We start from the raw sequence: 26,174 nt of genomic DNA, 5'->3' as shown, positions 1-26,174 counted from the left end.
ACACACACACACACACACACACACACACACATACACACAAGATTGTCACAAAAGTTCTAACCATAGTGATGAAGTATCCAGGGACATGGCTCTGTCCCTGAAGTCCCTCTGATCCTTTTTGTTACCAATGTCATCTGTACCCAGCAACAATGTAAAGCAGAGCCTATGGGAAGCAGCTTCAGGGGCACCAAGACTCTTTCTGTTATGGATCCCTGTCTACGGGAAGCATGGAAGTATAGAAACTGAAGATCTCCTGTGTGTCCTCAAGAGACTGTGCTCTGGATACAGTTCATTTGATTCACAAGATAGTTTGTAAAAGTTTCAAAGACTCTACATCAGAAAATATCATACACACACACACACACACACACACACACACACACACACAATGCATACCAAAGATTTGCCTCAACTCATCACACAAGGGTCAGTCTTTAGCTGGCCTGAAAAGTCCCTGTGGCTGTCCCTCAGATGGGAACAAAGCTCATTACTCAGAAGTGAGCGCTCATGTTTCTAAACACCAGCATTTCTCTGTAGTGTGGCCTGCCCTGTGCATGAGCACTTTTGAATTGAGGCCCCCGGAAAGCATTGTCTCCTTTACTAAGGACATCTATTGGGAGTTGTTTATCTGGTTGCAAGTCTATGGGAAATGGATGGAGAAAGAACTTTCCCCTCCCTTTAGCTTAAGACTTAGGCAACCTGTGTGACTGCCACCCTTGTGTTGACACTGCCTGTTTCCCATAATGTAGGTTAAGCCATTCTAAGATGATAGATAAAATAAGACCTAACACACTAGTGAGACTCCCCTGAGGCCAGACTGGACTCAGCTCTTGGTATAGGAGGAGCAGATTCCAACCACCCACCTCCCTCGTCTGTAACAGTGTGGAGAGATGCTAACTGCTGGGTTGACCAGATGGCTCCATGGATAAAGGCTTGTGCCTTTATCACCAAACCTGATAACCTGAATTCTATCCCTGGGACCCACAAGTTGGAAAGAGAGAACCAACCCCTATCAGTTGTCCTCCGATCTCCACATAGCACAGTGGCACTGCCACCCTCTGCCCACCACAAACACACCAGCAACTGCAGCTTAGCGAGCACCCCTTGAAAACAGCTACGGCTTCGTGTCGACTTTGTAAGGAAAATAGATGATCCTTTTCCCCGTGGCACAATCTTTCAGAATAACTCTCCCATGACCTTTTTGTTCCTACATGAACATGAACAACTGAGACGCTGAGAGAAGGTGTAATGATTCACTGTGCACACAGTGGGGATGGGCTAGAGTCAATGCTCAAGCCTGACTGTCTCTGAGCCCCCAGGCGGGGCAGGAGGAACATGTGCACAAAGTGGCACCAACAATGCCAGCTCCCTTTACAAAGGGCTGACTCTGGATTGTGTGCCCTGGTCACGTCTGCAATGTCATATTGAACCAACTCCCAATGCCTGCTTTTCAGAAGGAATGCGGTGGCTTTGTGCCCATTTGTGTGTGTGGAAGCAGCTTCCAGCCCTGCCACAAAACAAGCAGCAGAAAGAGCCCAGCTGGATCCTGGTTTTTAGGCAAGGTCTCCTATAGCCCAGGCAAGTCTCAAACTATCTATGTAGTTGAGGATGACCTTGAACTTCTGATCATTCTGCCTCTAATCTGTTGGGACTGCAGGCAGACACAGAAAGACTTTGTTTTGTGTTAGAGATGGAACCTAGCTAGGTAAACCCTCTACCACCTGAACCACATCCCTTGCCTGGCTGGATCTGAACAAAGGAATGCTACTGTAGTTTGTGTCTAGAATGTTCCACAATGGCTGTATTAAAGACACTCTACCTCCACAGCACTCTCATCCAGAGGTAGATGAACCTAGAGGAAGGTCTTCAGGTCACTGGGATCATGCCCTAGAAGGGATGTATACAACACCATCCCCTTCCTTTCTCCCTTTCATGCATGTGAAAATTTGCTCTGCCGTGCACTTCCTTCTCAATGGGATACCCTACACCCAAAACAGTGGGACCAATCTGCTATGGTTGAAACTTCCAAACCTGGGAACCCTTCCCTCTCTATCAGTTGATTGTCTCCAGTATTTCATTATAGTAACTGAAAGTTGGTAAAGACAAATAGATACCAAGAATACAGTCCCGTCTTGGCTCCTCTCAGGAAATGTGAAATCCTCCTGCCCTTCCCTGGTTAAGTGAACTAATTGCTTGTTACCTCCCAGTTGCATCCATCACTCTCTGTGCAGCGCCCATCAACCACCAGACTTCTCTAGGTCCTTACAGCCATTCGGCACCCCTCCCATTCCAATCCAGAGATTTGCATGCTTGCCTCCGTGTTCTCTCTTCTGTACATGACAGTGGGGGAGGCCGGCTCAGCTCCACTCCACTGGCCTCCAGACTACCACTCACCAGAGGTGAACATTCTCAGATGCAACAGACCCTGGCATCAGAACACAGCCATATTGCCATGTTCCAGATAGCACAGGTATACACAGAGTACCACAACACACAGGCTACGCAACACTGCATGTGGCTCCTGTTACTGATGTCCCCAACTGATGGAGGTGGGAATGCTCCCTCTGATCAGCTGAGACATGCGGAATTCCAGACAGAATTCCTGAGGTGAGAGGCTTTAGAAAAGGACTAACTGGCAAAAGAAAAAGAAAAAGAAAAAAAGCCTACAGAACTCCCATTGTCAGCAGGTGGAAGACAGTCATGACTTCAGCCCTGTGTCCCTGGGGTGTCGTCAGAGTGATCCAAGGAGTCAGGGAGTGTCTGTTGCTTGTTGGTAGATATATAGCTTTTGGTCTCCATGTCTCTTAAGTCTCTCTAAGCATGTAAAATGTCATTGTCCTCTGCCATTGCACTGCTACAGAAACTAGGCATCAGCCCGGCGTCCCACATCAAGATATGGCAAACGGCTCCCATCTGCCTCCTCATTCCCAGCCAGGAGGCAGAGAGTGAAGAATGCACCTGTTCAGCTTGCCTGCTGCAGCCCATAGACTGGGGTGGGTCATTCCACCTCTGTTCACCCAATCTAGAATCCCTCAGAGAGGTATTAGGTTCCGTGGTGATTCTAAATGCTGTTGACAAGATGCCAGTCAAGATGGACCATCACAACGAGACCTTGACATCACAAGTAGACTGGGTCTCTTAATTGTTGGGAGCTGGCAAAGTTGGATAGGTCACATGACCTGTGAACCCCAGGGATCTGGCTACCTCTTCCTCCTTGGTGCTGGGATTACAAGCATGTGCCACCATGCCTAGCAGATTCAATGCTTACTAGGCATTGATATTTTCCCAGACCCGGACTCCTTTTTAATAGCTGTGTTCATTTCTCACACGTTCCTACTAACCATTTCACAACGACAATTTGGAGTAGAGCTGTTTTAGTGTAAGGAGCAAATCATTATGGTCCATTTTCAGTATGGGGTTTCTTAGAGTTTATCCATGAACCACAGACAAGCAGGAGACACAGGGGCCCCTGTCTTCCCTAAGTATCCCATGGTGCTTTTTAGCCTGGGACTTTAGTTTATCTTAGGGTTGACAAGTTACAGACGGTCTTCTATGTGACTAATTAGGTTCAAATAAATGGAAAGAGGGGTGCTCATGAACCCCAGGAAGATGAAGGATTTGGGGATTTGTGCTAGGCAAGCTGGAAAGATGGTCCCTTCCTGAACATCTCAGCCAGTGAAGAATTCAAGGGCTGGGGACATGACTGGAATATAGAAAACAATGTTTTGTGCCAAATGAATGCTCCAGCTATTTTTGGCTTTTCTCTTAGCTGATTTCTGGCTTTGCAAGGCTGTAAAATAAACCACTTAACTCCTTGCACTTAAACTCCTGTGGGTCTCCAGAACACTTATCACATGGTAAGGATCACTATTTCTAGGTGTTCAAAAGCAAGGGGCACCAGGTTGCTTACGGACCTTAAAGTACCAGAGTGTCCATGTTTGTCACAGACAACGTTATATTCACATATATCCCAGGCACAACCCCCTTGTGTTCTAACCCATCTCTTTATTTATGGCCTCCAGGGAATGCAAACGCTTTGTAAATGGTTGTTCCACCATATTGTCTTAAAGAACAGCAGCAAGAGGAAAGGCCTGAAGGAGATGCAACCAATCTCTTTCCAGCGTTTTCCACCTGAAGCCATCCTGTGATAGAGGTAATCAGCTGCCCTGCGTCAGCTTGGTACCTGGTCACTGTGAAACTCTGCAGTGTCCCTAGGGCACCTGTGAAGCAACACACAGCTAACGAGTGTGGGAATGGTCAAGTCGCCAGGAACTGAGGCTACTCAGTCGGCCACAGCCAACAAGCCAAACGAGCTCTTTCACTCCCGAGATGTCAGGGTGAGCCAGGTCTTTGTTTCAAAACATAGGTTTTCGGGCAGGAAATAAAGATGCTTGCAGCCAAACCTGACTACCTGAATTCTCTCTCTGGGACTCATACGATAGAAGGAGAAAACTGACTCTCCCAAGTTGACCTCTGACCTCCACATGCATTCTACGGCAGGCATGTGCATTATAACACTACCACACACACACACACACACACACACACACACATACACACACAAAATTTAAAACTTTCAAAAATAAATTTCATTACTTAGAAGAATTTTAGGTTCATAGAAAGATTGAGAAGGCCATGCAGGGCCCCATAAATGCCACATACAATTTCTCATCACTAACATCTTGCTGAAAACAAGCACAAAGCAATTCGTCTCGGTCATGACAGAAATTTTAAAGACAAGACAATGCATGAATGCTCAGGACACAAATTTGGTTGGAAAGGAAAAGGCTTTCTGGAAAGGGAATCGTCAGGGATTGTGGGAAATTCAGGTCACCCTCTGTCAGAGAAAAGAGGCAGGCTGTTAACATCTGACAGGTGTCTGGGGTGTGTTGTTCGTGAGGATGGCAGCCCTCCCCTCCACACACGCTAGTCTTGTCCACATGGTTAAAGGGGATTTTTCCATGTACAATGTATATCAGTGTCCGGTCTGTCCCTGGACACCTCCTGACACCCTTAGGGAATGTGTCTTGCCATAAAGGAATACAAGACAGGCACATTTTCTATACTGCCTGCATGGAGGGAGACTAATAGGATTTAAGGATTTATTTCTATTTTATCACATCCAAATAGCACACAGTCTGCAGGTAAGAGGAAAATATTGGAATTAACTAAATCCCTGCTTCCCTCATCCCCCACAACCCATATGTGTGTTCCTGTGTGCGTATATGTTGGGGGCAGAGCATGTGAAAGTAGAGACCAGAGGCCAGTGTCATGTCTTCCTCAATCTTTCTAATCTCTCTCCACCTTAATGCTTGTGACAGGGTCTCTCCCTGAACCTGGAGTCCACCGACTTGGCTAGACTGGCTGTCTAGCACCTCGGGGACCCTCCTGACTCTATATACCCAGCACTGGGGTTCTAGGTATGCACTACAGCATCTGGCCACCTCACATGTGTTCTGGGGATGCAAAAGTGGGTCCCCATGCTGTTACAGCAGGCACTTGGTCAACTATGCCAGCTCTCCAGCCTCAGGCTTCCTTACTTCTTACCCAGAGTCCTTTCTCTGCTCCAGGACCCCAGGGCATGTCACACTGAGGCACAGTGACTCCTTGGGTGCCTCTTGGCTATGGAAGTTACTCAGACTTTTCTTTGTTTTTCATACACTGGATGCTTTGAAGGATGGCTATCCAGGTGTTCTGGGGAATGTTCGTTTATCAGAACCATTTGATGTTTTTTTTTTTCCTTGTGATCAGATTGGGGCTCTGGGTTTGGAAGAAAAAGAAGAGGGGAAAAACTCACTAAAGTAAGATATTCATCTCATCAAATTGTATTATAAAGCAGCCAGGGAGATGAGTTCTACATCAAAGAGTTGGGTGTGGAGGTACACGCTGATAATCCCAGCAATGGGGGAGGGCAGGCTCCCTGGCCAGCCTGTCTAGCCTTCCGGGGCCATTGAGAGGCCTTGTCTCAAAAGCCAAGGTAAATAGTCCTTGAAGAATAACACCAGAGGACCTCTGGTGTCCACATGCGTGCATGCTTAGCCATGTGCACCTGCGCACATGCAACCTGCCCACACAAACTGTAGCATTAATGTGATTGTGACCACTGATTAAGCTTTTTTTGTATGTAGTGTGTTCGTGTCCATTCACATGCGTATACAAATGAGTTAGCCCTTGTATGCATGTGTACGAGGCTGAGGTAGATCCTGGGCCTCCTCCTCTGCATTCTCCATCTTACTTTTTGAGACAGGGTCTTTCACTGAACTTGAAGCTTGCTATTTTGGTTACAGTGGCTGGCTACTGATCTCCCATGATCCCCCTGTGCCCATCCCGACTCCTAACTCTGGGCTGTAGCCGCTCAGCACCATGCCCAAGTGTGTACTAGGGATTTAAACTCAGTTCTTTGTGTTTATGAAGCATGCACTTTACCCACTAGGCTGTCTTCTCAGCCCCTATTGGTTGGGTCTTGGTGGCCAGAACAAAGCAATACGCGCCAGGGCTCCCCTGCACAGTTGAGACAGGAACCTCCGGGTGCACCAGAGCGCAAGGGCACTTTCTTCACAGTGTCCCCCCAAAATGAACTAGCAGTGGGAATGAGGCCGCTGTCAGAGGGGGGGTCCCACAAAAGAACAGAGGATAAACACCAGGGCCTCAGATGTGCTGTTCATTGAAAGCTTGCTGTGAGCTTTCTCCACTGCCCCCCGCCCAACCTCGCCTATGTTCTCTTAGCAGTTTTGAGGGCCATTCTCACAGCAAGGCTGTATGTTTCTGGATGATGGGATTACCAGAGGAATGCAACAACCTCTGGATGAACCAGTTCTACAAGGCCAGGATGTGGACACAGAAGGAAAAGATAATTCGAAGCTGTTTTGTCATTGAGTCTGCCAGAATCTTCCATTGTAACTCAAGCTGCCCTATTCAAATTTGCATAACCTGGCTCCTCTGATCCAAGCCCAATGAGAGTGAGGACCTTGCTATAGAATCCAGCTTTCCGGGACCCGGCTGGATATACCCCGGGAACCCTGTATTCTGTTGAATGATCACCCAGTTCCCAGAGCCAATCCCCACTTCAGACAGGAGAACTCAGTCTTGCTTCTAAAGCCCAGGAGTGAGCAAACCCTTGTTTGATGGCTCATCCCCAGGAAGTTCTCAATGGATAAGATCAAGAGGCGGTGTCAGAGCAATCATTGCTACACCTACACCTGAGCATCTCTTGACCTCTGCTCATAGATATTTATTCACCCATGTCTGTTGAGCCCTGCATGCCAGATATCATGCTAGATACCGGGATTGTACAAGTCGGGAAGGTGTAACCTCTACAAGTTTTCATTGTCTCCACCGGCAATACAAATAATACCATTCATCGGGTGGCTTGAACAACATAGTTCCAGAGAACAGAAGTCTGTGTCAGCCGGGCGGTGGTGGCGCATGCCTTTAATCCCAGCACTCGGGAGGCAGAGGCAGGCGGATCTCTGTGAGTTCGAGACCAGCCTGGTCTACAAGAGCCAGCTCCAGGACAGGCTCTAAAGCTGCAGAGAAACCCTGTCTCGAAAAACAAAAACAAAAACAAACAAAAAACAACAACAACAACAACAACAACAAAGAAGTCTGTGTCAAAGGTGCCAATCGGGTTAAGTTTTGGTGTGAGATCTCTTCCTAGCCTGGAGAGGACAATCTTAAATGGACAGAGGAGAGAGAGAGAGAGAGAGAGAGAGAGAGAGAGAGAGAGAGAGAGAGAGAGAGAGAGAGAGAGAGAATATGCCTGTCTTCTTAAAAGGGGTACTAATACGCCTTCCTTTTGAGAGTGGCAGCAAGCAAAGATAGATTGCCATGAAGGCCCTTGGCACACTTTGTGAGTAAAAGGGGAGGCCCTTCCCCGAAGTGCCAAACACCACCCGTGTACCAAATGTGCATCTTTGCACCCAACCATATGGTGGCCAAGTCCTGCTTCCGGTGTTTGGTGTCGCAGCTGAAGAAGACGAAGAAGTCATCAGGGGAGATAGTGCACCGTGGACAGGTGTTTGAGAAGCCACCCCTGGGTGAAGAACTTAGGCGTCTGACTGCACCCTGACTTCCACAGTAACACACACATGTACCAAAAGGATTGGGACCTGACCACTTCTGATGCCATCACAATGCTACTGAGACAAGGATGCCCAGCACCATGCCCGTGCACACTCCTGCAGATCATGAGTAGAAGAGACTAAAGAGGGTAAGTGCTGCCTGCTGGCCAGCTGTCAAACAGCTCCGTGACTCCAAGATCAAGTTCCCGTTGTGCGGCACCAGCTTTGCCACCAAGAGACCCAACATCTTCTAGACCCAGAGACCCACTGATTAAAACTCCAGAGGATCTGAAAAGGAGGCACTAATACCATCATGGGGCCTCACCACGATCTCATCTAAAGTTAATCCTCTCCCAGAACTCTGTCTTCATGGGTCATCCAACTGGTTCTCAGGCTTGAGCAGGGAATTTCCAAGCACTGGGATCACAGGGTGTTCCCCACTCCTGCTGTTGTGGCTTCAACACGAAGCGTCTCCCATTTGCTGTTGAGGCTGAACACTAGGTCACCAACTAGTGGCACTGTTTTAGGATGAAGAGACTTGATGGGGAGAAGGGGTCAGCAGGGGTGGGTTCTGAGATGTTAGGGTTTGGCTCTCCTTCCTGTCTTCCAGATGAGGGATACAGGGTGACCGGCTGACTGTGCCATCTTCTCTTGCTGATCCATTCTTCTTCATTGTCAATCTCTGTTCAGCTTCACTCAGGATGATAAAAAATGATTAATATCTTCTCTCATTAATATCTCCTGTCATTAATATCATCTGTCATTAATATCGTCTGCAAATTACGCAAGAGGTGGTCAGCTTTCACCTGTTTGGATCCCAGCGTCCTCCAGTTCTTCCCTGCCTTGAGTATTTAAGGTTCTGGCTCTTTCCCATGAAGTACAGGTCCCTCTTATCTTGACCTCCTTATGGCCCAGACTTTGCGAGTTCCCTGCATTGACTTCAGTGCCTTCCACACAGCCAGCGCCTGTGTGCCTAAGAGAGGAATTTCTTAGAAAGCAGGTTAGATTAATGAGTGAAACCTGATTCGGCACAGTGAGAATTGGAAGCCCAGGCTGCGGTCCACTGCCCTGGTAACAGCGAGACACGTATGTAGTCAAGGAATACCAAGGGAACCAACCTTCCCTTCTCACCCTAGAAGGTGATGGTTGTTTGGGCTACTCTGCTGGTGAGAGGCTTTGTAGTAAATAAAATCAAGTTGGATGAATTGAGGAAAGTGTAATGGAGGACACAGGAGGATGGAGACAGGAGAAGGAGGAAGAGATGGAAGAGAAGGAGGGGCAGTAAGACGCAGAAGGAGTCAGTGTGTGGCACCCTTCACAGAGTGCTTACCTCCCATGAGATGAAGCCCTAGGTTTGACCTCCAGCATGGTGTAATGCAGGTGTGTTAATACACAGTTATAATCCAAACACTTGAGAGGCTGAGGTTAAGGAATCAGCAGTTTGATTATCTTCAACTACATAGCAAGTTTGAGGCCAGTCTGGGCTACATGAGACCTGCCTCGGCAGCAACAGCAAAGGCAGGAGAGGTCAAAGGACAGCAGACCCTTTCGGGGAAGCACATGCAGTCAGGCAGGTTCTCTTCCAAACCCTGTAGCTGCCACAGGAGGAATCCAGAGAAGTTACAGTATGACCCCAGGGAAGAGACCTTTGAAAATGATGGAGCAGAGGAGCAAATACTCTTAGTTTCTTGGTCCTCCTTGTTTACGGTTTCCAACCAAATGTTCCCCATGTGCCCAGTTGGCAGAGGTCAACCTCAATTATAGAGAGCAGAATGAGAGAGATGGCAGGGAGGCAGAGTGCAGAATGGTTTATGCCCATAGCCAACATATCTGCCCAGAATCTGCCCCTCAACCCAGAAATGCGCACGTGCACACACAAACGCACACACTTTCTGGTAACAGAACCCTGTTATTTCCTGGAGGGAGGTGCTACAAGTTTAACCACATCTTTCAATACCTCTGAATATGACCTTACATGGAAACAGGTCATTGCTGACATGATGAGAGGAGAGGAGGGTTTATCTGGTTTACACTTCTAGAACACAGCTCTTTGCTGAGGGAAATCATAATGCGAAAGAGTGGGTCCTTAGTCTAATATGCCTGGTGTCTCTATAAGAAAAAAATATGGGGTCTGAAGATGTGTCTCAGCTGGTAGGTCCCTTGTCTGCCAGTCACAAAGCCCTGGGTTTCATTCTGAATGCCAAATAAATCATGTGGTGGCAGGCTCCTGCAATCCTAGCACTCAGAGGGGTAGACAGGAGGACCGAAAAATTCAAGGTCATTCTTGGCCACATAGCACATTCAAGGCCTAGCCCTAGTCTAGTCTACATGAAACCTTCTCTCCATAAAAGAAAAAGGAAAATAGAAAGCTGGACTTAGAGCTGTGGGGAAGATGGTGGGGGTTGGGGGGGCAGGGAGCAGAAGTAGAAGACGGAGCAGTAGCAGATGTAAGGGACAGGTCGTGAAGGCTAGCTGAAACCGGTACCGCCAAGGGAAGCCGCTTTCAGCCTGCAGCCTTCGGAGGGCAAGCGGCCCTGCTAATAACTTAACTTCTGGTCTCCTGCCTCCGGGACTCTGAGACTTCCTGTCGTCTTAAGCCAGCTCTTTGGGGTACAGGTTGAGCAGTTCCCGTCTCAAAGGAAGAGAATCCAAATTACTCCAACCTCCAAAATGACATCAACATCAACATAAAGTCACGAGTAGAAAACACCAGAGATGACTTCATGGGACAGGTGGCAGCCTGGACGGGGGCATACAATGCCTCAGTTTATAAAACTGCCTTCAGGCCATGTATGTGTGTGTTTAGCAGATATGAAAAATAGATGAAGTTCTTATTTTGACTTCGGTCCCACCCCAAAGATATCTCATTGTGTATAGGCAAATATTCTGAAATCGCCTTTTGGTCAGGGAAACCCATTGTACACCGTATTACAGAATCAGCCCTAGGGGATGAGTAGACCTTAACCTCCCTACCACATGGAATCAAAGTAGACTACAAAGTCCATGAAAGCTAAGGGGGTGGGGTGATTTTCGAGGCATTATGAACTTGAAGCGTAAAAATGAGAGAGAAAATGAGGGCCTCAATTCAGTCCCCAGCTCTGCCACTTACTGGCCAAGAGGAAGTTGGCTGAACCCATCTAGGGGGAAAGCATGTCTGAGGCATGGGGCTCCTTGGCTGGCTTTCTGAACACGCAAAACTCAAAGGAGATGGAGGACACCCGGGAGAGTTATACCCTGAGCAAGTTGGAAACCCCTGGTAGCTCTTCTTACTTCCGCCCCTCATCAGAATTTTAGATTCTTAAAGTTCTCTTTATCCTGTCCCAAGGAGGGAGGTTACTCTCCATACGCAATTCCCTGCATCTAAGAGGTGGGCAGATGGTAAATTCACTAAAGTTACCATTTGCACAAAGCTGATGTAGAAGACAACAGACAGCCAGAAAGATGCTGCCCTGGCTTCCCAGTGTTCCACAAGAATCCCAAGTGTCCACGTGGGAGAACCTAAATCTACGTGACCTCCCCAGACCCAGGCTCCTCACAGAAGGACGTGACGCTGGTCTCTTTTCCCAGGACCAGTCCCGTAAGAATTGCCTAACCCGACAGCTGCATGATGCCATTAAATTACAAATTTGACTCGATCCCTGCTTATGGTGCACCATGGGCATTTCCTGAGGATCTGTTCTAAGCGTGGCACTGTGTGTACACAGCACTGAGGGGACAGTGTGAGCCTGCCCCTGGCACTGGCAAGCCAAGGCGAAGAGCCGAAGGAGGCTCAGCCAAACCACCTGAGGTCTGGGAGCCAGCAGAGAAGATTAACCAGCTAGGCACACTCTCAAGGGCACCATCTCCACACTGCAGATGAATGGAGACTCCACACTGTTATTTAAGTGGTGCCAGGCCACGCCCCTGATGTAGGTGGCAGAACTATGAAACTGGAACTCTGTGACTCCAAAGTACTTGCTCTTCGGGCTGTAGTAGGACACCATCATCACCTGGTAAATGTACCTGACCACTCCGATGCCTCTGTGTGCCAGGTCATTCATTTATGTGTCTGTTAACTCGGTACCCAGTTCCAAGTACCCACTATGTGTCAGGAAGTGTCTTAATTAGCGTTACCAGCCAGCTTAACACAGTCTCGAAGCATTTCCCTGAACGGCCTCTGTTGAGCAATTGTCCTCATCAGGTGGGTTGTTGAGCATGTCTGTTGGGGATTATCTTGCCGGTTAAATGACGTAAGGGCACCCAGCCCCCAGGGCACTGTGAGCAGCGTCAGTCCCTGAGCAGGGGCTTCTGAGCTCTCTAAGGAAGCCAGCTGAGTGGAAGCCTGGGAGAACCAGAAAGTCAACAAGGGATGCTCCTCCATGGTTTCTGCTTTGAGTTGCTGTCTTGAATTCCTGTCTTGACTCTCCTCCGGGATGGACGGTGGTGACCTCAGTGACTGGGGCCTGAAGTTTAATGCAAATAAACCCTTTCCTCCCCCACGTTTCTTTTGTTTACCATAGCAACAGAAATGTTTTACCACAGCAACCGAAATGAAACTAGAACAGGAGGTGTGTTCAACGTTGTCCTTACAGAAGACAATGAAGGAGTCACGGTAGTCACGTGGTGTGGGCCACTGGCACTCCCTAGAAGTCCAAAAGTGAACAAAGTCCTGCAACCATAATCAACAGGGTATGGATGGAAAGAGAGAAAGTGAGAGGTTTGACACCTAGAGATCAAAGGATGTTTGTTCAAGGAGGTGACCCTTCAGCCATTAGGTCTCCACTGGCACTAATCTGAAACAGCTGCACATCGTCTAGAGACTCTGACAGTCTCCACCAGGGAGGAAGGTGCTACTGTATCCCCAGAAAACCCAAGGGAAGGATGCTGTGAGCAACCTCCAGAACGGAGCATTTTCCAGCTCAAGATGTCCACACTGCCAAGGTTGAGAAACCCTGATTCTGAAGAAGATAGGCAGGTAGGGAAGTCAGCGCTCTAAGGGATGAGGAAACACTGGAGGTGAAAGGGGCAGCACACACTGGCTTTAGTGCCAGAGCCTCAAGACAGCACGGTTGCCCTTGGCAAAGGCAAACCCCCATGGAAGACACGAAGGAAAGGCAAGGTAAGGGGGGCTTCTGATCGTGGACATTTCTTGACAGAAGACACCGTTGGTGCTCTACACAGGACCTGTGAAAGAGGCCACTATGGGATTCTAAAGATCAGCAGGGAGCACGGGGGAAGGGCAGCGTAAACCAAAAGCAGTGGAGGTAGATAGCAAAAGTGACCCCAGATGCATTCCGGGGGTGAAGGTTACAACCCAGGCATGAACCACAAGAGACTGATGGTAACTGGGTGGCAAGGCCCACTCTGTAGGGAACCCTAATCGAAAGCTGACTGAGGGAATATCTTAGTTTCTTTCCCTGTTGCTCTTCGTGGCCACTTGAGTTCAAAATGTCCCTCCCAGGCTCTGGTATTTGAATACTTGGTCCCCAGTTGTTGGTGCTGTCTGGGGAGGTTTGGGAAGTTATGGCCTTGCTGGAGGGAGTATGTCGTGGACAGCAAGCTTTGATAGTTCAAAGCCTTCCCCTCCTGCCAGTCTGCACTCTGTTTCATGCTTGCCGTGGATGTGTGAGCGCTCAGCTTCTTGTTCCAGCTCCCACACCTGCCACTCGCTGCTACGCCTCCCCTCCGGGTTGGACTCCAACCCTTCTGAACTGTGAGTCCAAATAAACTCTTTTAGAAGTTGTTTTCGGTCAGGATGTTTTATTATAGCAACAGAAAAGCCACCAATATGCCGTGACAAAAGACCTCAGCCAAAGCAAGCTAGAGGAGGAAGAGTTGCCCTTGGCTCTAGATTCCAGTGCACGGTCTATGGTGAGGATGTTAAGGCAGCAGGAGCTTGAAGCCTCTGGTCACATTACAACCACAGACAAGAAAGAGGAAGTCATGAATGTGCCCAAGTGCTCAGTTTGAGTTCTCATTTTAATACAGTCCAAGATGACCTGCCAAGATAATCTCCCAGAGGCCCATCTGCCAGGTAATTCTAAATTTATCAAGTTGACAGTTAACACTAGCTATGAGAGGGAGGACTTCAAGACCTCAGCCTCACAGATAAACAGCTGGGCCCATCCAGTAAAATTGGGAATGCCTGGTGTTGTGGAGAGGCGTGGCTTGTACGGGACTTTAAGCACTGCTGTGTTCTCAGTGCAAACCTAATGTTCTCTTTAATTCCTACCAGGGTTTTGAGGGGGGGAAAAAAAGCAATGTTTAGACACACACCTGACCAGGTAAGCTGGATTTCTAAGAGTGGGTACCCAAGCACAAGAAAACTTAAACACCAGCCTCCATGCAGTGAGTCTAACACAGTGGTCCTCAACCTTTCTAATGCTTTGACCCTTTAAAACCCAACCGTAAAGTTATTCCGTTGCTACCTCACGACTGCAATGTTGCGACTGTTTCGAGTCATAATGTAAATATCTGATACACAGGGTATCTGACACGCCCCCCCACAGAGGGGTTGTGACCCACAGGTTGAGAACGGCTGGGCTAACACTGGGTGAGGTTCAACACCCAACCGGCTTGAGCCGTTTATGACCACAATATGCTCAGCCCTTCCCCCCTCCCCACACCGTGGGCTGAGAAGCTCGTCTTTGTGTGATTCCAGAGGAGGCATTCCTGTTTCATGGCTGTTTAATTCTGTGTCCTTCTTCAGCCCTTGGCTGAATTCCATCCAAACAATGAACTGCTCAGCCTTGTGTGCTCTGGTGTCACCTGAGGTCCAGACCATCCATTCTCAGACGGTCTTGTTTGCAGCAATGTTAATCTCCAGCAAAGCCTCACGGCTTCAACCTGCCTTCCATCGTCTGATTACTCTCTCTCTCTCTCTCTCTCTCTCTCTCTCTCTCTCTCTCTCTCTCTCTCTCTCTCTCTCTCTCTCTCTCTCTTTCCCTCCCTCCCTTTCTTTCCCTTTCTCCCTCCCTCTCAGTCTCCCTCTCTCTTTCTTTTTCCTTCTTTCTACAGAATCTCACTCGGCAGCCCAGACTGCCTTGAACTACCCTAATTCAGGTTGACCTCAGACCACAAACAATTCTCCTGCCTCATCCTCTGGGATGATGGCGTGGACCACCACACCCAACTTGTGAACTTGCTTTCCAAACTTCCCAATACCCTGCACCATAGAGCACTCAAAGCCGAAGCTGCCCAGAGTCTGTTCTTTGAGGTTAGTTGGGTACCACTTTCCTTGTTACGTTTGGGTGCCCACCACAGCATTGCTTTATTCCTGGCTCCTCAGGATCCCACAATCCGTGTGCGTGCCATGGCCCCTGGGACAAGGCTCCATAGGCTGTAGGTCGAAACGTCTCAACCTCAGAGCTGTTGATAACAGTATCATATTGTTCTTTATCATGGGGACCACTCCTTGCCTCTGTCAGAGGTTCCAGCAGTGGTCCAGTCTTATCACTAGATGTGGCAGGTCCCCGAGTTTCTCAGTTCTAATCGCACATTACCAAATATTCCCTTGGGAAGCAAACGTCCCCCAAGTTCATAGCAGGTGCTCGATAGGAAAGATAAGGACAAGCCAGTACTCTGAGAATGTTGAAACAGGTGGAGAGCGAGCAAACCAGGAATGCCCTAACTGCCCTTGGCAGGAAGAGCAAGATGAGAGCAAGAGGCTACCTCTCTTAGCCCAGAAAATAGCTGGTGCTTTTGTTCTGTCTCTCTGTTTCTACAACTCTGTTCTCTCTGCGTCTCTGTCTCTCAGCACCTTACCGTCCTTTGTCTAGTCTGATTTCCTATGACAGCGTTCTCTGAGCCTGTGCGGCGGGGCCAGGCACTGTCCCAAGCATGCGGGACATGCTACTTCACCACTTCGTTTTCCTGATAGCTCACAGCCGGGAATGAGTGAAGACACATTCCGTAAACACGCTGCCCTTCTGAGCCCTAGCTTTGTATGGCAAAGCAAACAGAACAAAGGCAGAAAAGCCCACAGCTCCTCCTTGTTGTCTTCCCCTTCATCCGTGGTCTCAGTCCTTTTGCCGTACTCGGGTCCTGATCCTGGGGTCCAAATCACCACCTCCAAACTGTCTCCCTTTCCCCAAATGTCTTCTTCTCAGCTTGGTCCCTGGAGTGAATTTTACCATCTTGTTCCTTTCTTCTTCCCCGGGCATTCTCAGCACATCACTGTCGTCCAGTACGCATTGGCCTTACCCTGGGTCTTCTTGCCATGGGCTTCACTAAAGCAGGCCTCTCTGGTGAGTGCTCTAGATGTAAGGACGGAACCCAGAGGCCTCTCTCAGCCCAGTCCTTCTCTCCTGCACGTGGGCTGTTGTTTCCAACTCTGCTCATTCAGGAGCTCTCAAATGAACCAGGGCTTAAAAAGAAAACAGCCAGAGGTAGACACAGCACCGAGCCAGGGATCTAAACCTTGGGCGTGTAAGAAAAGCATCTTCAAGGAAAAGATCTAAGAGCTGAAGAAACAAGTGAGCTACAGAGAGAACTTGCTGTCCAAGGAATGGCCCAGGATGCGGGAGAATGAAGGATCAGGGCAGCAGCGAATGGAGCCAACACGGAAGCTGCATTAATGAGTGTGACCCAGTCAAACTCTCATTGACCGCATCCTCCTTGGTCAAGGGCTCCATTGGGCTGCAGAAGCACAGAAAGGGGGTGGGGTGCTATCACTGTATAAATCATCTGATCTGTACTTGCTGGCAGTGTGTTCATAGCTGCTTAATCTGTAGAAAAGAAAGCAACCCTAGTTCCTACACAAGCAAAAGTAACTCAGACAGGTGAAGCCGATTGCTTAAGAGCCCACAGGGAGTGAGCAATCTCCATGAACGTGTTGTGGGTCTTATCAGTCGAGGTTGAGATGGGGGGGGAGCTATGCCTGTCATTGTTTCCCTGTTTTCAGTCAAACCTCACTGGGTCATTCTTACACAAGTCCTCCTCCATTAGCTTTCGGGACCTAAAGTGAGGCAGAACACTCCTTCCCTGCTTGTTATGTGTGCCGCGATGTGGAGGACATCTATGGTTGTGACACTCTTATCTGTCCCCTGGCCCCTCCCTCTCCTGCCTCTGGGAAGTGGACATGGTGAGTTGACAAGAAGAATTGGATGGGAGTGACTTGCCTGGTGCAAAATTCTTTTTTCTCTCTAGCGGAGAACTGGAAAGGTAACAATGAAGAAACAATTGGGACTGAGGAGGAAACTCGAGATCACAGAGGGCCTTGTAGAAGCCCTCCTCTCTGGCTGATGACCTCCTAGTTGACCAGGCTAAGCCCCACCCTATGAGCAAACCCTGTGACTTTTCCACCCTGCTCCCCTGGGCATGGCAATGCCCCATGCCAGTCCTCCGGCGCTCCTCTCAGGAACAGGGCTCACATCTCGAGCCGCAGCCCTGGTTTTAGACTCACTCAGCAGGAACAAAGGCTCTGAATGGATCCCACCAAACAGAACAGCAGTGTCCTGGGTGTGGAGATTGATGGATGGGACTACACATTGATCCTGAGTAGTTTCATCTCATTTTGTTTTTATGGTTCATAATAAGAGGGCACAAACTTAGAATTCTGAACTGACATTTCAAAGGAATGGGTTGGAGGAGACAAAGGAACAGAACGGAGGAGATTCTGGAAACTGTAGATAAAGGAACAGAAAGACTTCCTGCAAAGAAATGTTGCTGCTAGGACCTTGGGTTTAGAGGGTGGTCATAGAGTTGTAATTAGGTCATGTAACCTCCAAAGACACAACAGGGCGTTCACGGAGCTATAGCTTGACCAGGCCACACGTTGAGGACACAGCTTGATAAGGCTTCTCTCTGTGGTAGAGAATCCAAGACAATTAGAGGACAAAGGACAGAGCCATCAGAGGAAGTAGGAAGAACCTCAAAGAACCAAGGGACAGAGGAGTAGGAAACACACAAAAATGCAGGGTCCCAGCAGGCAGAGGCCACCACTCCTGGAAGGGGAATATGATTGGCAGAGCTGAAGCAGAAATGGAACTCGGCTAATTGGGAAAGCCCCATCAACCATGCAGGGCAGCTTCAGAGCCCGGTGGGGGACAAAGAAGCTTCTATCCCTGTCACCACCCGGCTAAGTAAGAGCGCGTTTATGACCAAGCCCACACAAAGTCTCGTCTGGAACAGACCAACAATGAAGTCACCACGGAACAATGGGCCTCCAAGAGCTAGGCTGTGTCACACTGCCCTTTCTGTGCAGGTGACCCCAGCAGAAAGAGCCAGTGTATAAGTACCTAAGCAAGTGGTCAAACTGGGCAATACCTTCACAAAAGGGAGGGGGACATTTCACCAGTGTGGGGCCATTCATTCACATTCTTCCCTCATTGTCATTGTGTTGGGTCTAACGTAGGAGACCTTTATCCTGCCTTCAGACAGCTTTCAACGAATTAGGCAGGTTTAGCTCTGAGACTATTCCTCACTCCCATTTAAAAAACAGAAGTACCTACAATGCCTAATCAACTGCAGGCTTGGGGTGTGGCACAGGGGTAGAGTTCTTCTCTAGCATGATGCCCTGGGTTCAATTCCCAGCGCCGCACACACCAAAGAACTTAGAAAGCTCTGAGCATAGACCTTTATTCTATTTAGTTGTGTTATACCTTTTAATAGTCTATTTTTTAATTCAAAAAAAGCCCAAATTCCAAGATGACAGACACCAAGAGTGTTCAACTTTTAGGACCTCCACTGGACTGTCCAGTAAGTCCTAGAAGACGCCACCAAGCTTTTGATCCCTTCATTTGGAGCAAAAAATATATAGTTATTTACTTAAAATAAATCTACGTCTCCTCCTGGATCCATCTTGTGTTGTACCAAGTTTTGAAATTTTCAATTCAAAAATATCTAAGACAACAAGCTTTCTGGAGAGCCAGCTGTATACGTGGAGTTACTTAGCCAAGCAGTTTAGAATACTCTAGAAAGCCACTTTGGATTCTCAAGGACTCTCCCTTTGCCTTTGTCGAGCCTTCCCCAGCTTCCCTCCCCCGCCCCATAGGTGGCCCATCTCATAGCCACCATCTGGTGCAGCCACGTCCGTCCACTGCGTGTTAAAGCCTCCCGCTTTCACGGATATCAAATTAGCAGGAAACAGTCATGGTGGGTAAGAAAGGCATGTCTGGCTGCTGAGAGCCATGAAGGTGAAAATCAAAGTTGTCTGTGCTTCTGCCACCAAGCCCAGAGAATCTGAATTGACACACCCTCACATGAAGAGTCATGGCGGTGTGGGGCGGGGGAGGGGAGTCCCCAGCCCAAGTAGGTCCAAGGTCAAGGATTAGAAGGAGGGCAGATTGTATACCTTTCTAAATCTTCTGCCCCATTGCTACTGGAAAATAGATGCCCCACACTGCATTCTCAGTAAATATTTATTGAAGGACTGGAGAGATGGCTCAGGAATTAAGAGCACTGGCTGCTCTTCTTGAGGACCCCAGTCTAGTTCCCAGCACCAGGTCAGTATGTTCACAGCAGTTTATAACTCCCATTCTGGAGCATCTGATGCCCTCTTCTGCCTTCTGTTGGAAACCTGCATATACGTGGTGTACACATAGATACACACACACACACACACACACACACTCATTGACTAGATAAATGACTGCTCCTCTCGGTCCACACGCCATCCTTTCCTTTTGCTTTGTTGGTTTTTTCCTGTTTTTCTTTTTCCTGGCCAGCCCTCCAGCCTACTTCTGCCCAGCCTTGTACTCAATTCTGTCACTCTCCCTGACCCCATCACCTCCACCTGGGAGAGTCTGCTGCATGTGGCTAAGGAATATTTCCAGTCTACAGTGGAAGAGTGGAAATTCAAAAGCTGCTAACGGAGGCCCAAAGACACACTGGTCAAAACAGGCTTGTGATGAACATTCCTGCAGCTCTTGACCATTTGTGTGTGCACATAGGTTCGCTGTACAACTCCACCCCAAGTCTGAGGGCCGCCTCTAGGGTCTGAGAATCACCGCTAGTGACCACTGTCGCAGGAAGCACTCAGAAGCTAAGTGGTAAGGGCCAGCACTATCCTTGTCTAGTGACTCACAGCATGGTGACATCAAATACTACAGCTCCCTGATACCCTGTCTAGGCAGCTGCGCGATGTGACTCACAAAATGTTCAGGGTGACCAAGAGGAAGTGACCCTCAGAGGACTTCATCATCTGACCTGACACCTTCCCTGTCTGCTTTGATTTTTGGAAACCTTCCTAAATCTTGCCTCAGGATTGTCCTCTCAGAATCCCATCCTCAAGGGAAGTAGATGCCGAACACAGCCATAAGCCGGCTTCAAATGTTTTTGTTTTTTTTTCCCATCTTTTGGTGCTTGAGATGTTTTTGCAATCATAAAGACCTTCTCTTTGTTAATTTTACAGTCATTTAAAAACTCAAATGACCCTCATCGTTTCAGGGTACCTAAGAGACAAAACACATTCAAACATTCTAGGCACGCTTCATATACCTAGGATACTTCAGAGGCAAAGCAGCTTTGACCATCATGACGGAATGAAGGACTTGAAGAGGGAGAAGATATTCCTCAAAGTTGCATTTGTCACTGTCTCTTACTTAGAACCATAACTGAGCAGAAGCTAAGTTCTATTTAGTGTTACCTCTCCATAAAGAGCTATGGTTTATCCTTTCTTTCCCTGTTTCTAGCACTAGGAATTGAAGCTTGGGCCTCAGCTACATTCCCAGCTCTTTTAGACTTTTTATTTTGAGGTAAGGTTTTTTTGAAACTTGTAATCCCCCTGCCTCAGCATCCCAAATAGTTGGGATTACACGCCTGCACCACCAGACACAACTTCTTTTAAATTTCTGTTGATTTGAGACAGCGTCTTATGTAGCTGACCTCATATTTGTTACCTATCCAAGGATGACCTTGAACTCCCCTTGCTGAGATTATAGGCAGCTCCCACTGGTCTTGACTCTCCTTTAAGTATTTTGTTATGCCTTGAAAAGTCTGACATCATGAAAAGCAACTGTGTGCAGCGCTCCAACCATTTGCAAAACCCTTTACAATTTCTCTCCTTCCTTCATGTACAGGACTATTTTACAAAATCCTTTCCCGTCAATCTTTGACCATAGTTTTCTCGCCAGCTCCAGCCTGACCTGACGAGCAAGCAGCATGATCCAGACACTCAGCTCACTCATGTCTTCCTGTAGCCTGAGCAGTTCCCCTCATGGCGACACTCCTCTTGGGACTGTCACCTTTCATGGCTGTATAGTGTGACACTCAAAGGAGGGACCATAGATTTGACTGCTTTGGCAATGTGACTGTCTTAACTCATACGGCGCTGAGAGCGTGGTTTGGATTTCTGTCTACACAGTCCAGTCCGCTCAGTTTTGTTTGGTTTCCATGGTTAGGGATTAATCTTAAGGCCTCTGGATGCTAGGCCGGCACTCAACCACTGAGCTGCATCTTCACCTCTCAGGTTCTTTTCAAATTGTATTTCTCTTATTTTTAATTATGTGTAAGTATGTGGGTACGTGTATGTGTGCTTTCGGGTGACTGCGGAATTCAGAAGAGGATGTCACATGTGCCCTGAAACTGGAGTTACAGGCAGTTATGAGGCACTCCACATGGGATCAAGCGGAGGTCCCCTGCAGGAAGTCTTGTTCTAAACCACTGAGTCACCTCTGCAGCCACCAGACTCCCCAACCCCCCAATCCACATCACTTCTTGAAGAGCACTTTCAAATAAAGGAATAAAGCCTGTGACTTCCCACATCCTGTCACTTTCCTTCCTCTAGTCCACCCCTACTAAACTTCAAGACTGCCTGAAACAGCGATTTTTTAACCCAGGGAATCTTCTTGTTGGTTAGTTAGTTAGTTTGTTTGTAGGTTGTTTGGAGCCAGGGAGATGGTTCAGCAAGTAAAGGTGCTTGTCAACAAGCCTAAAAATCTGAGTTCAAGTCCCTGAACCTTCGTGGTGGGAGGATATAGCTGACTCCCAAAGCTGCTTGCTGATCTCAACATGTGCACTGTGGTGTATACACACACACACACACACACACACACACACACACACACACACACACGTGTAATCTTAAAAATTAGGGCTGCAGAGATGGTTCAAAAGATGCTCTGCCAGAGGACTGGTGATCAGTTCCCACAACCCATGTCACAACCACGTACAACTCCAGACTCAGGGGATCTGACAAGCCCTCTGGTGTCCTAGGGCAACTACACTCAAGCACATGTACCCCCAACGTGCACAAATAGTTTGCTGCCGCAGACTCATTTTAACTTTGTCCATTTTATTTTGAAGCTTCTGGGGTTTTTTTGGTGGGGGGATTGTTTTTAGGTTAGTTGGTTGGTTGTTTTCTGTTGTTGTAGTTTTGGTTTGGTTCGTTTTTTTGGTTCTGTGCTCTTTCGGTTTCATTTGTGGTGCTGGGGATTGAACTCTGACCTTAGCACAAGCAAGGCAAGTTCCTCTACCCCTGAACTCCAACCCCGGGCCCAAATGTTTCCGTTTAGTAAAGATCTTGAACCTATCCAGGAACAGTACCAAACGTGTGCATCCATTGTGCAGATGACAGAAAATGACATTTTCATGCCTCTCAAATGTTCTTAGCACTGCTCTAACATTCCAAAGAATTTCTCAGGAGTTCGTCATGGTGCTGTGTTGCTCACTTAATTTAGCTGTTGAGAAGACACATGGGAGTAGATTTCTGTTTTCTTGTCTACCTCAGGTTTTGTGGTAGGTCCCCTCTCCTAGGTCAACCCCAGAAGGGTTAAACCCTGAATCGATCTCCCGGAGTGTCTGTACTTCCAGGAGATCTTTTGACTCCCAGGATGCCATAACTATTTTTTGCTGAGGCTGGGGATAACTCGGTGGGTAAAGGACTTGTTTAAGCGTGAGAACCTGAGTTCAGATCTCTAGCACCCCTGTGAAAACTAGTCATAGTAGGAAATGCTGTCATCCACTCATGGAGGGAGCCAAAGGCGAGAGGATCTCTGGGGCTTGCTCACAAGTCAGTCTAGCTAACCGGTAAGACTGAGAGAAACTGACAAAGACACCCAAGATCAACCTCTGATCATCCCAGAGAGACAGAGACAGGCAGGCAGAGACAGAAATATCTCCAGTGTACTTAAAGGTTCTTGTATTCTTTCACGCAGCTGGGAAATACAACAGTTACGTTTGACCTAGAATGATTCCAGAACCATTGGGTGGTTGCTCCTATACAAACTCAAACAGTGATTCCCTGCGCTGCCTTCTTCCCAGCCATTAGCCATCTGAAAACTGAAGTGAACCCCAGGACCTCAGATGCATGCTTCCAGGTGACGCCAGTTATCCACCAGGTGAATATCTCATTGATTGACAGCATTTTTTGCTTTTAAACTCTCGGGCAGGAGTGCATCTCCTGCACCCCCACATCCCAGCAAGAACCAAACTGTGCTCAGGTGAAGACAGACTTTTGCTACTGGGTTTAAGGTAAAAGGTAAAAACAGAAAAAAAAAGAGATGGAAACGCTAGAGCCTGTGTCTCAGTGAATTGCCAGACCTGTGATTTTCTCTGAACCACACCCAGGGGCCACAGCTGGAGGTGATGATCGCCTCACGCAGGGCTGACCACCTCCTCACAAGATTCCTCTACGAATAACCTTCCCTCTTCTTTTCAGGCCTTTCTGGGTTAGGATAACTTTGGGGAAATCTAATTACAGCCCTTTCCAAGCTCCAATTTCACCACCCAACAAACCCGTTTTACAACTCAAAGGAATCTAATTTGGCCTCACGCTTACGTAGGAATAACACACCAAACAAGCAAAAAGCTGGCAGCTCAACTAATGAGCCACTAGATTTGGGCACACACTGCCAACTCGATCTAATTAAGAAGCACCAGCACGCTAATGACACTTGGAAGGGAAAAGGTTCGAGCAGGACACGGGGTTCGCGATTCACAAGAGCAGCGGTGCAGGCGGTGTCTGCAGAGACATTCAGCACCGTGCGGAAGCCAGCCCAGCCACCTTCCCTCCACACCTAGGGAGGTGAGCAGTCCTGGAGCCGGGATGAATTGAAGGTTCCGAATATTCAGAACCCGATCCCAGCTAAGCCTGAAGAAGTCTGCCGTGTGCCAGTACAGCGACACACACGAAATGATGCCAATTTTACTTTTTAATATTTATTTCTAAGAGACTAACAGACTCATTGTATAGATAGATGTCCCTGACCAACTGTCAACTTCTGTTTTACTACCAGTTTCTTCCAAGACATTTCCAAATAAAAGGACACCAAAATAAAAAAAACAAAAAAAGCACAGTGAGAACCACTTGGGTGTGAGCTGTCTGTCATTCACTCTAAGTATGATTTTACATTCTGCCAAATCTAACAACATCCCACGGAGGCAGAGTGTTGGGTCCTGCTCCAAGTGACAATCGCAGCAACGCCGACCACTCACCTGTCACCAGCACGGCCTTTTGATCCACAGGTAACAATTCTTGATCCGATGACCACATACACAGGAAGAAGCAGGACAGCAACAAGAGGAACAGGCTGCAGAGGAAGGACAGGTGGAGCAGACAAGCACCTCCCCAGAGGGCAGCAAGGCACAGTACCTGACTGCGCTGCTGCCCGGGGCTCTTGGATCTGCAGAGAAGCATGCCCCCCAGCACTGCGGTGGCAGCCAAGGAGAGCCATGCTGACTCAGAGAAAAACAGGCTCATTCTCCACTGGCCTTTCGTTTGCTCTGGGCCAGTGAGGAGTGTGTGTGTGTGTGTGCAAAAACTAGCTGGAGGCAGCCCGGCTTATATGGAGGGAGAGGCGCGAAGGGAGGGGGGGCAACAGCCCTCGCACCTTTTGCGTGACCGTGTTAAATGTGGTGATAGGGAAAGCTACTCCCAGGAGGTCATCTAAACTGTCAGCTGTGATATAAATACCAGACCCACCCCACCTGCTCATTCCCCTAACACACTCAACACTCGCATAATCGCTCAGAAGCAAACACACACGTTTAAGGCTTTTAGGACCTTCCCACCTGAGAGATGATTATTCGGGTAATGATTGACAGAATTGGAATTACAAGCAAGTAATCTCCTCTGGATGTGCCTTCCCTGTTTATTGAGTCCTTCTGCTAACTCCGAATGCCTGTGTGTGTGTGTGTGTGTGTGTGTGTGTGTGTGTGTGTGTGTTTATCCATGTAATCAATGAACCTTAGAAGGTGTAGTCTAAATAAAGATAGCACGTCTGATTTGGTCCATGTCTAGAGGATTACTGCCAACTGAGACAGGCTAAGGGCTCAATGGAACAAAAGGAAGAGACTCCTTAGTGGGAGATGAAAAGTGCCTATGTCTTGCCAAAGGGAAGTTGTACCAGGGAGACACCATAACAATGGCAACAGAACTGGAAACAGTTGCTGTCAGCATTTTCTGGAGACTCATGCTCAATACTGATTCATTCTGTTTGAGGTTCTGTTCTGGGTAGCAGGACTCAGTATCAAAATACGTTATCCCATGCTATTTCTACTCATGTAGCAATAGCAAGAGAGGCATTCCAACCAACAAAAGAGCTTCGGGAGTGAGCAGCAGCCGAGTCCGGCAGGCTGATCCCTGAGCATTACCGTTTGGATCACAGTCATTGTCTGCTTCGGGAAAACAAAGACAAAGCAGACCCTCCTTTTGCTTGGCTTGCCTCTTACACAATCCTTTGTTAGACTCAGCTGGTAAACAAGAAAATTCAGGCTGGGAGAGGCTGCACGTATTCAGAGCAGGGAATCTGGATCCGTACAACAGTGACTCACCAGCTCAGGAGTCATCCTGGGAAGACTGGGAAGCTGTCTCAGTCCCTATGTGTATGTATCCATGTATAATATACCATGTGCACACCTGTGCGTTCTCTCTCTCTCTCTCTCTCTCTCTCTCTCTCTCTCATACACGCACACACAGATGAACCACCAGTCCCCACAGGGGAGCTCCCACTGGGTTTGATGGGCCTGGCACTTGCAGGCCATCTCCTAGGAGGGATGGGGGATTCTGATAAAGGGCAGACGTTGGGGAGATTGAGGAAAGAAGAGACCTCACTTTAGGTTCAGATGCTCATAGTTAAAGCCCATTCCAGGGCCCACGGTTGCTAAGGATGCGGTCATCTTGGCTGGACAACTTCCATTCCTTCCACTCTTTCTCTCCAGATACCAAATAACAGTGTCCCTCTCCTGGACCTAGAC

At 48.2% G+C, this 26,174-nt stretch overlaps 1 protein-coding gene across 3 annotated transcripts in view; it reads right to left on the bottom strand.

Moving 5' to 3' along the window:
- Positions 1-24,970, bottom strand: part of Hsd17b2 (hydroxysteroid 17-beta dehydrogenase 2) — an 88,043-nt gene extending 63,073 nt beyond the window's left edge. For 2 of the 3 annotated variants that reach the window (XR_005283280.1, XM_038312309.1), the window contains exon 1: positions 24,414-24,970. Coding sequence is in view for 2 of the 3 variants with exons in the window: in XM_038312309.1 (XP_038168237.1) it covers positions 24,414-24,678 (265 nt within the window). In the remaining variant the exon portion in view is untranslated. The remainder of the gene's footprint in view (positions 1-24,413) is intronic. The other variant, XM_038312308.1, reaches the window with a different exon arrangement.
- Positions 24,971-26,174: the final 1,204 nt, after the last annotated feature.

This window comes from Arvicola amphibius, chromosome 15, assembly GCF_903992535.2.
Source record: "Arvicola amphibius chromosome 15, mArvAmp1.2, whole genome shotgun sequence".
NCBI lineage: Eukaryota > Metazoa > Chordata > Mammalia > Rodentia > Cricetidae > Arvicola > Arvicola amphibius.
Note: the sequence above shows the minus strand (reverse complement) of the source record. Positions and strands in the feature narration are given on the sequence as shown.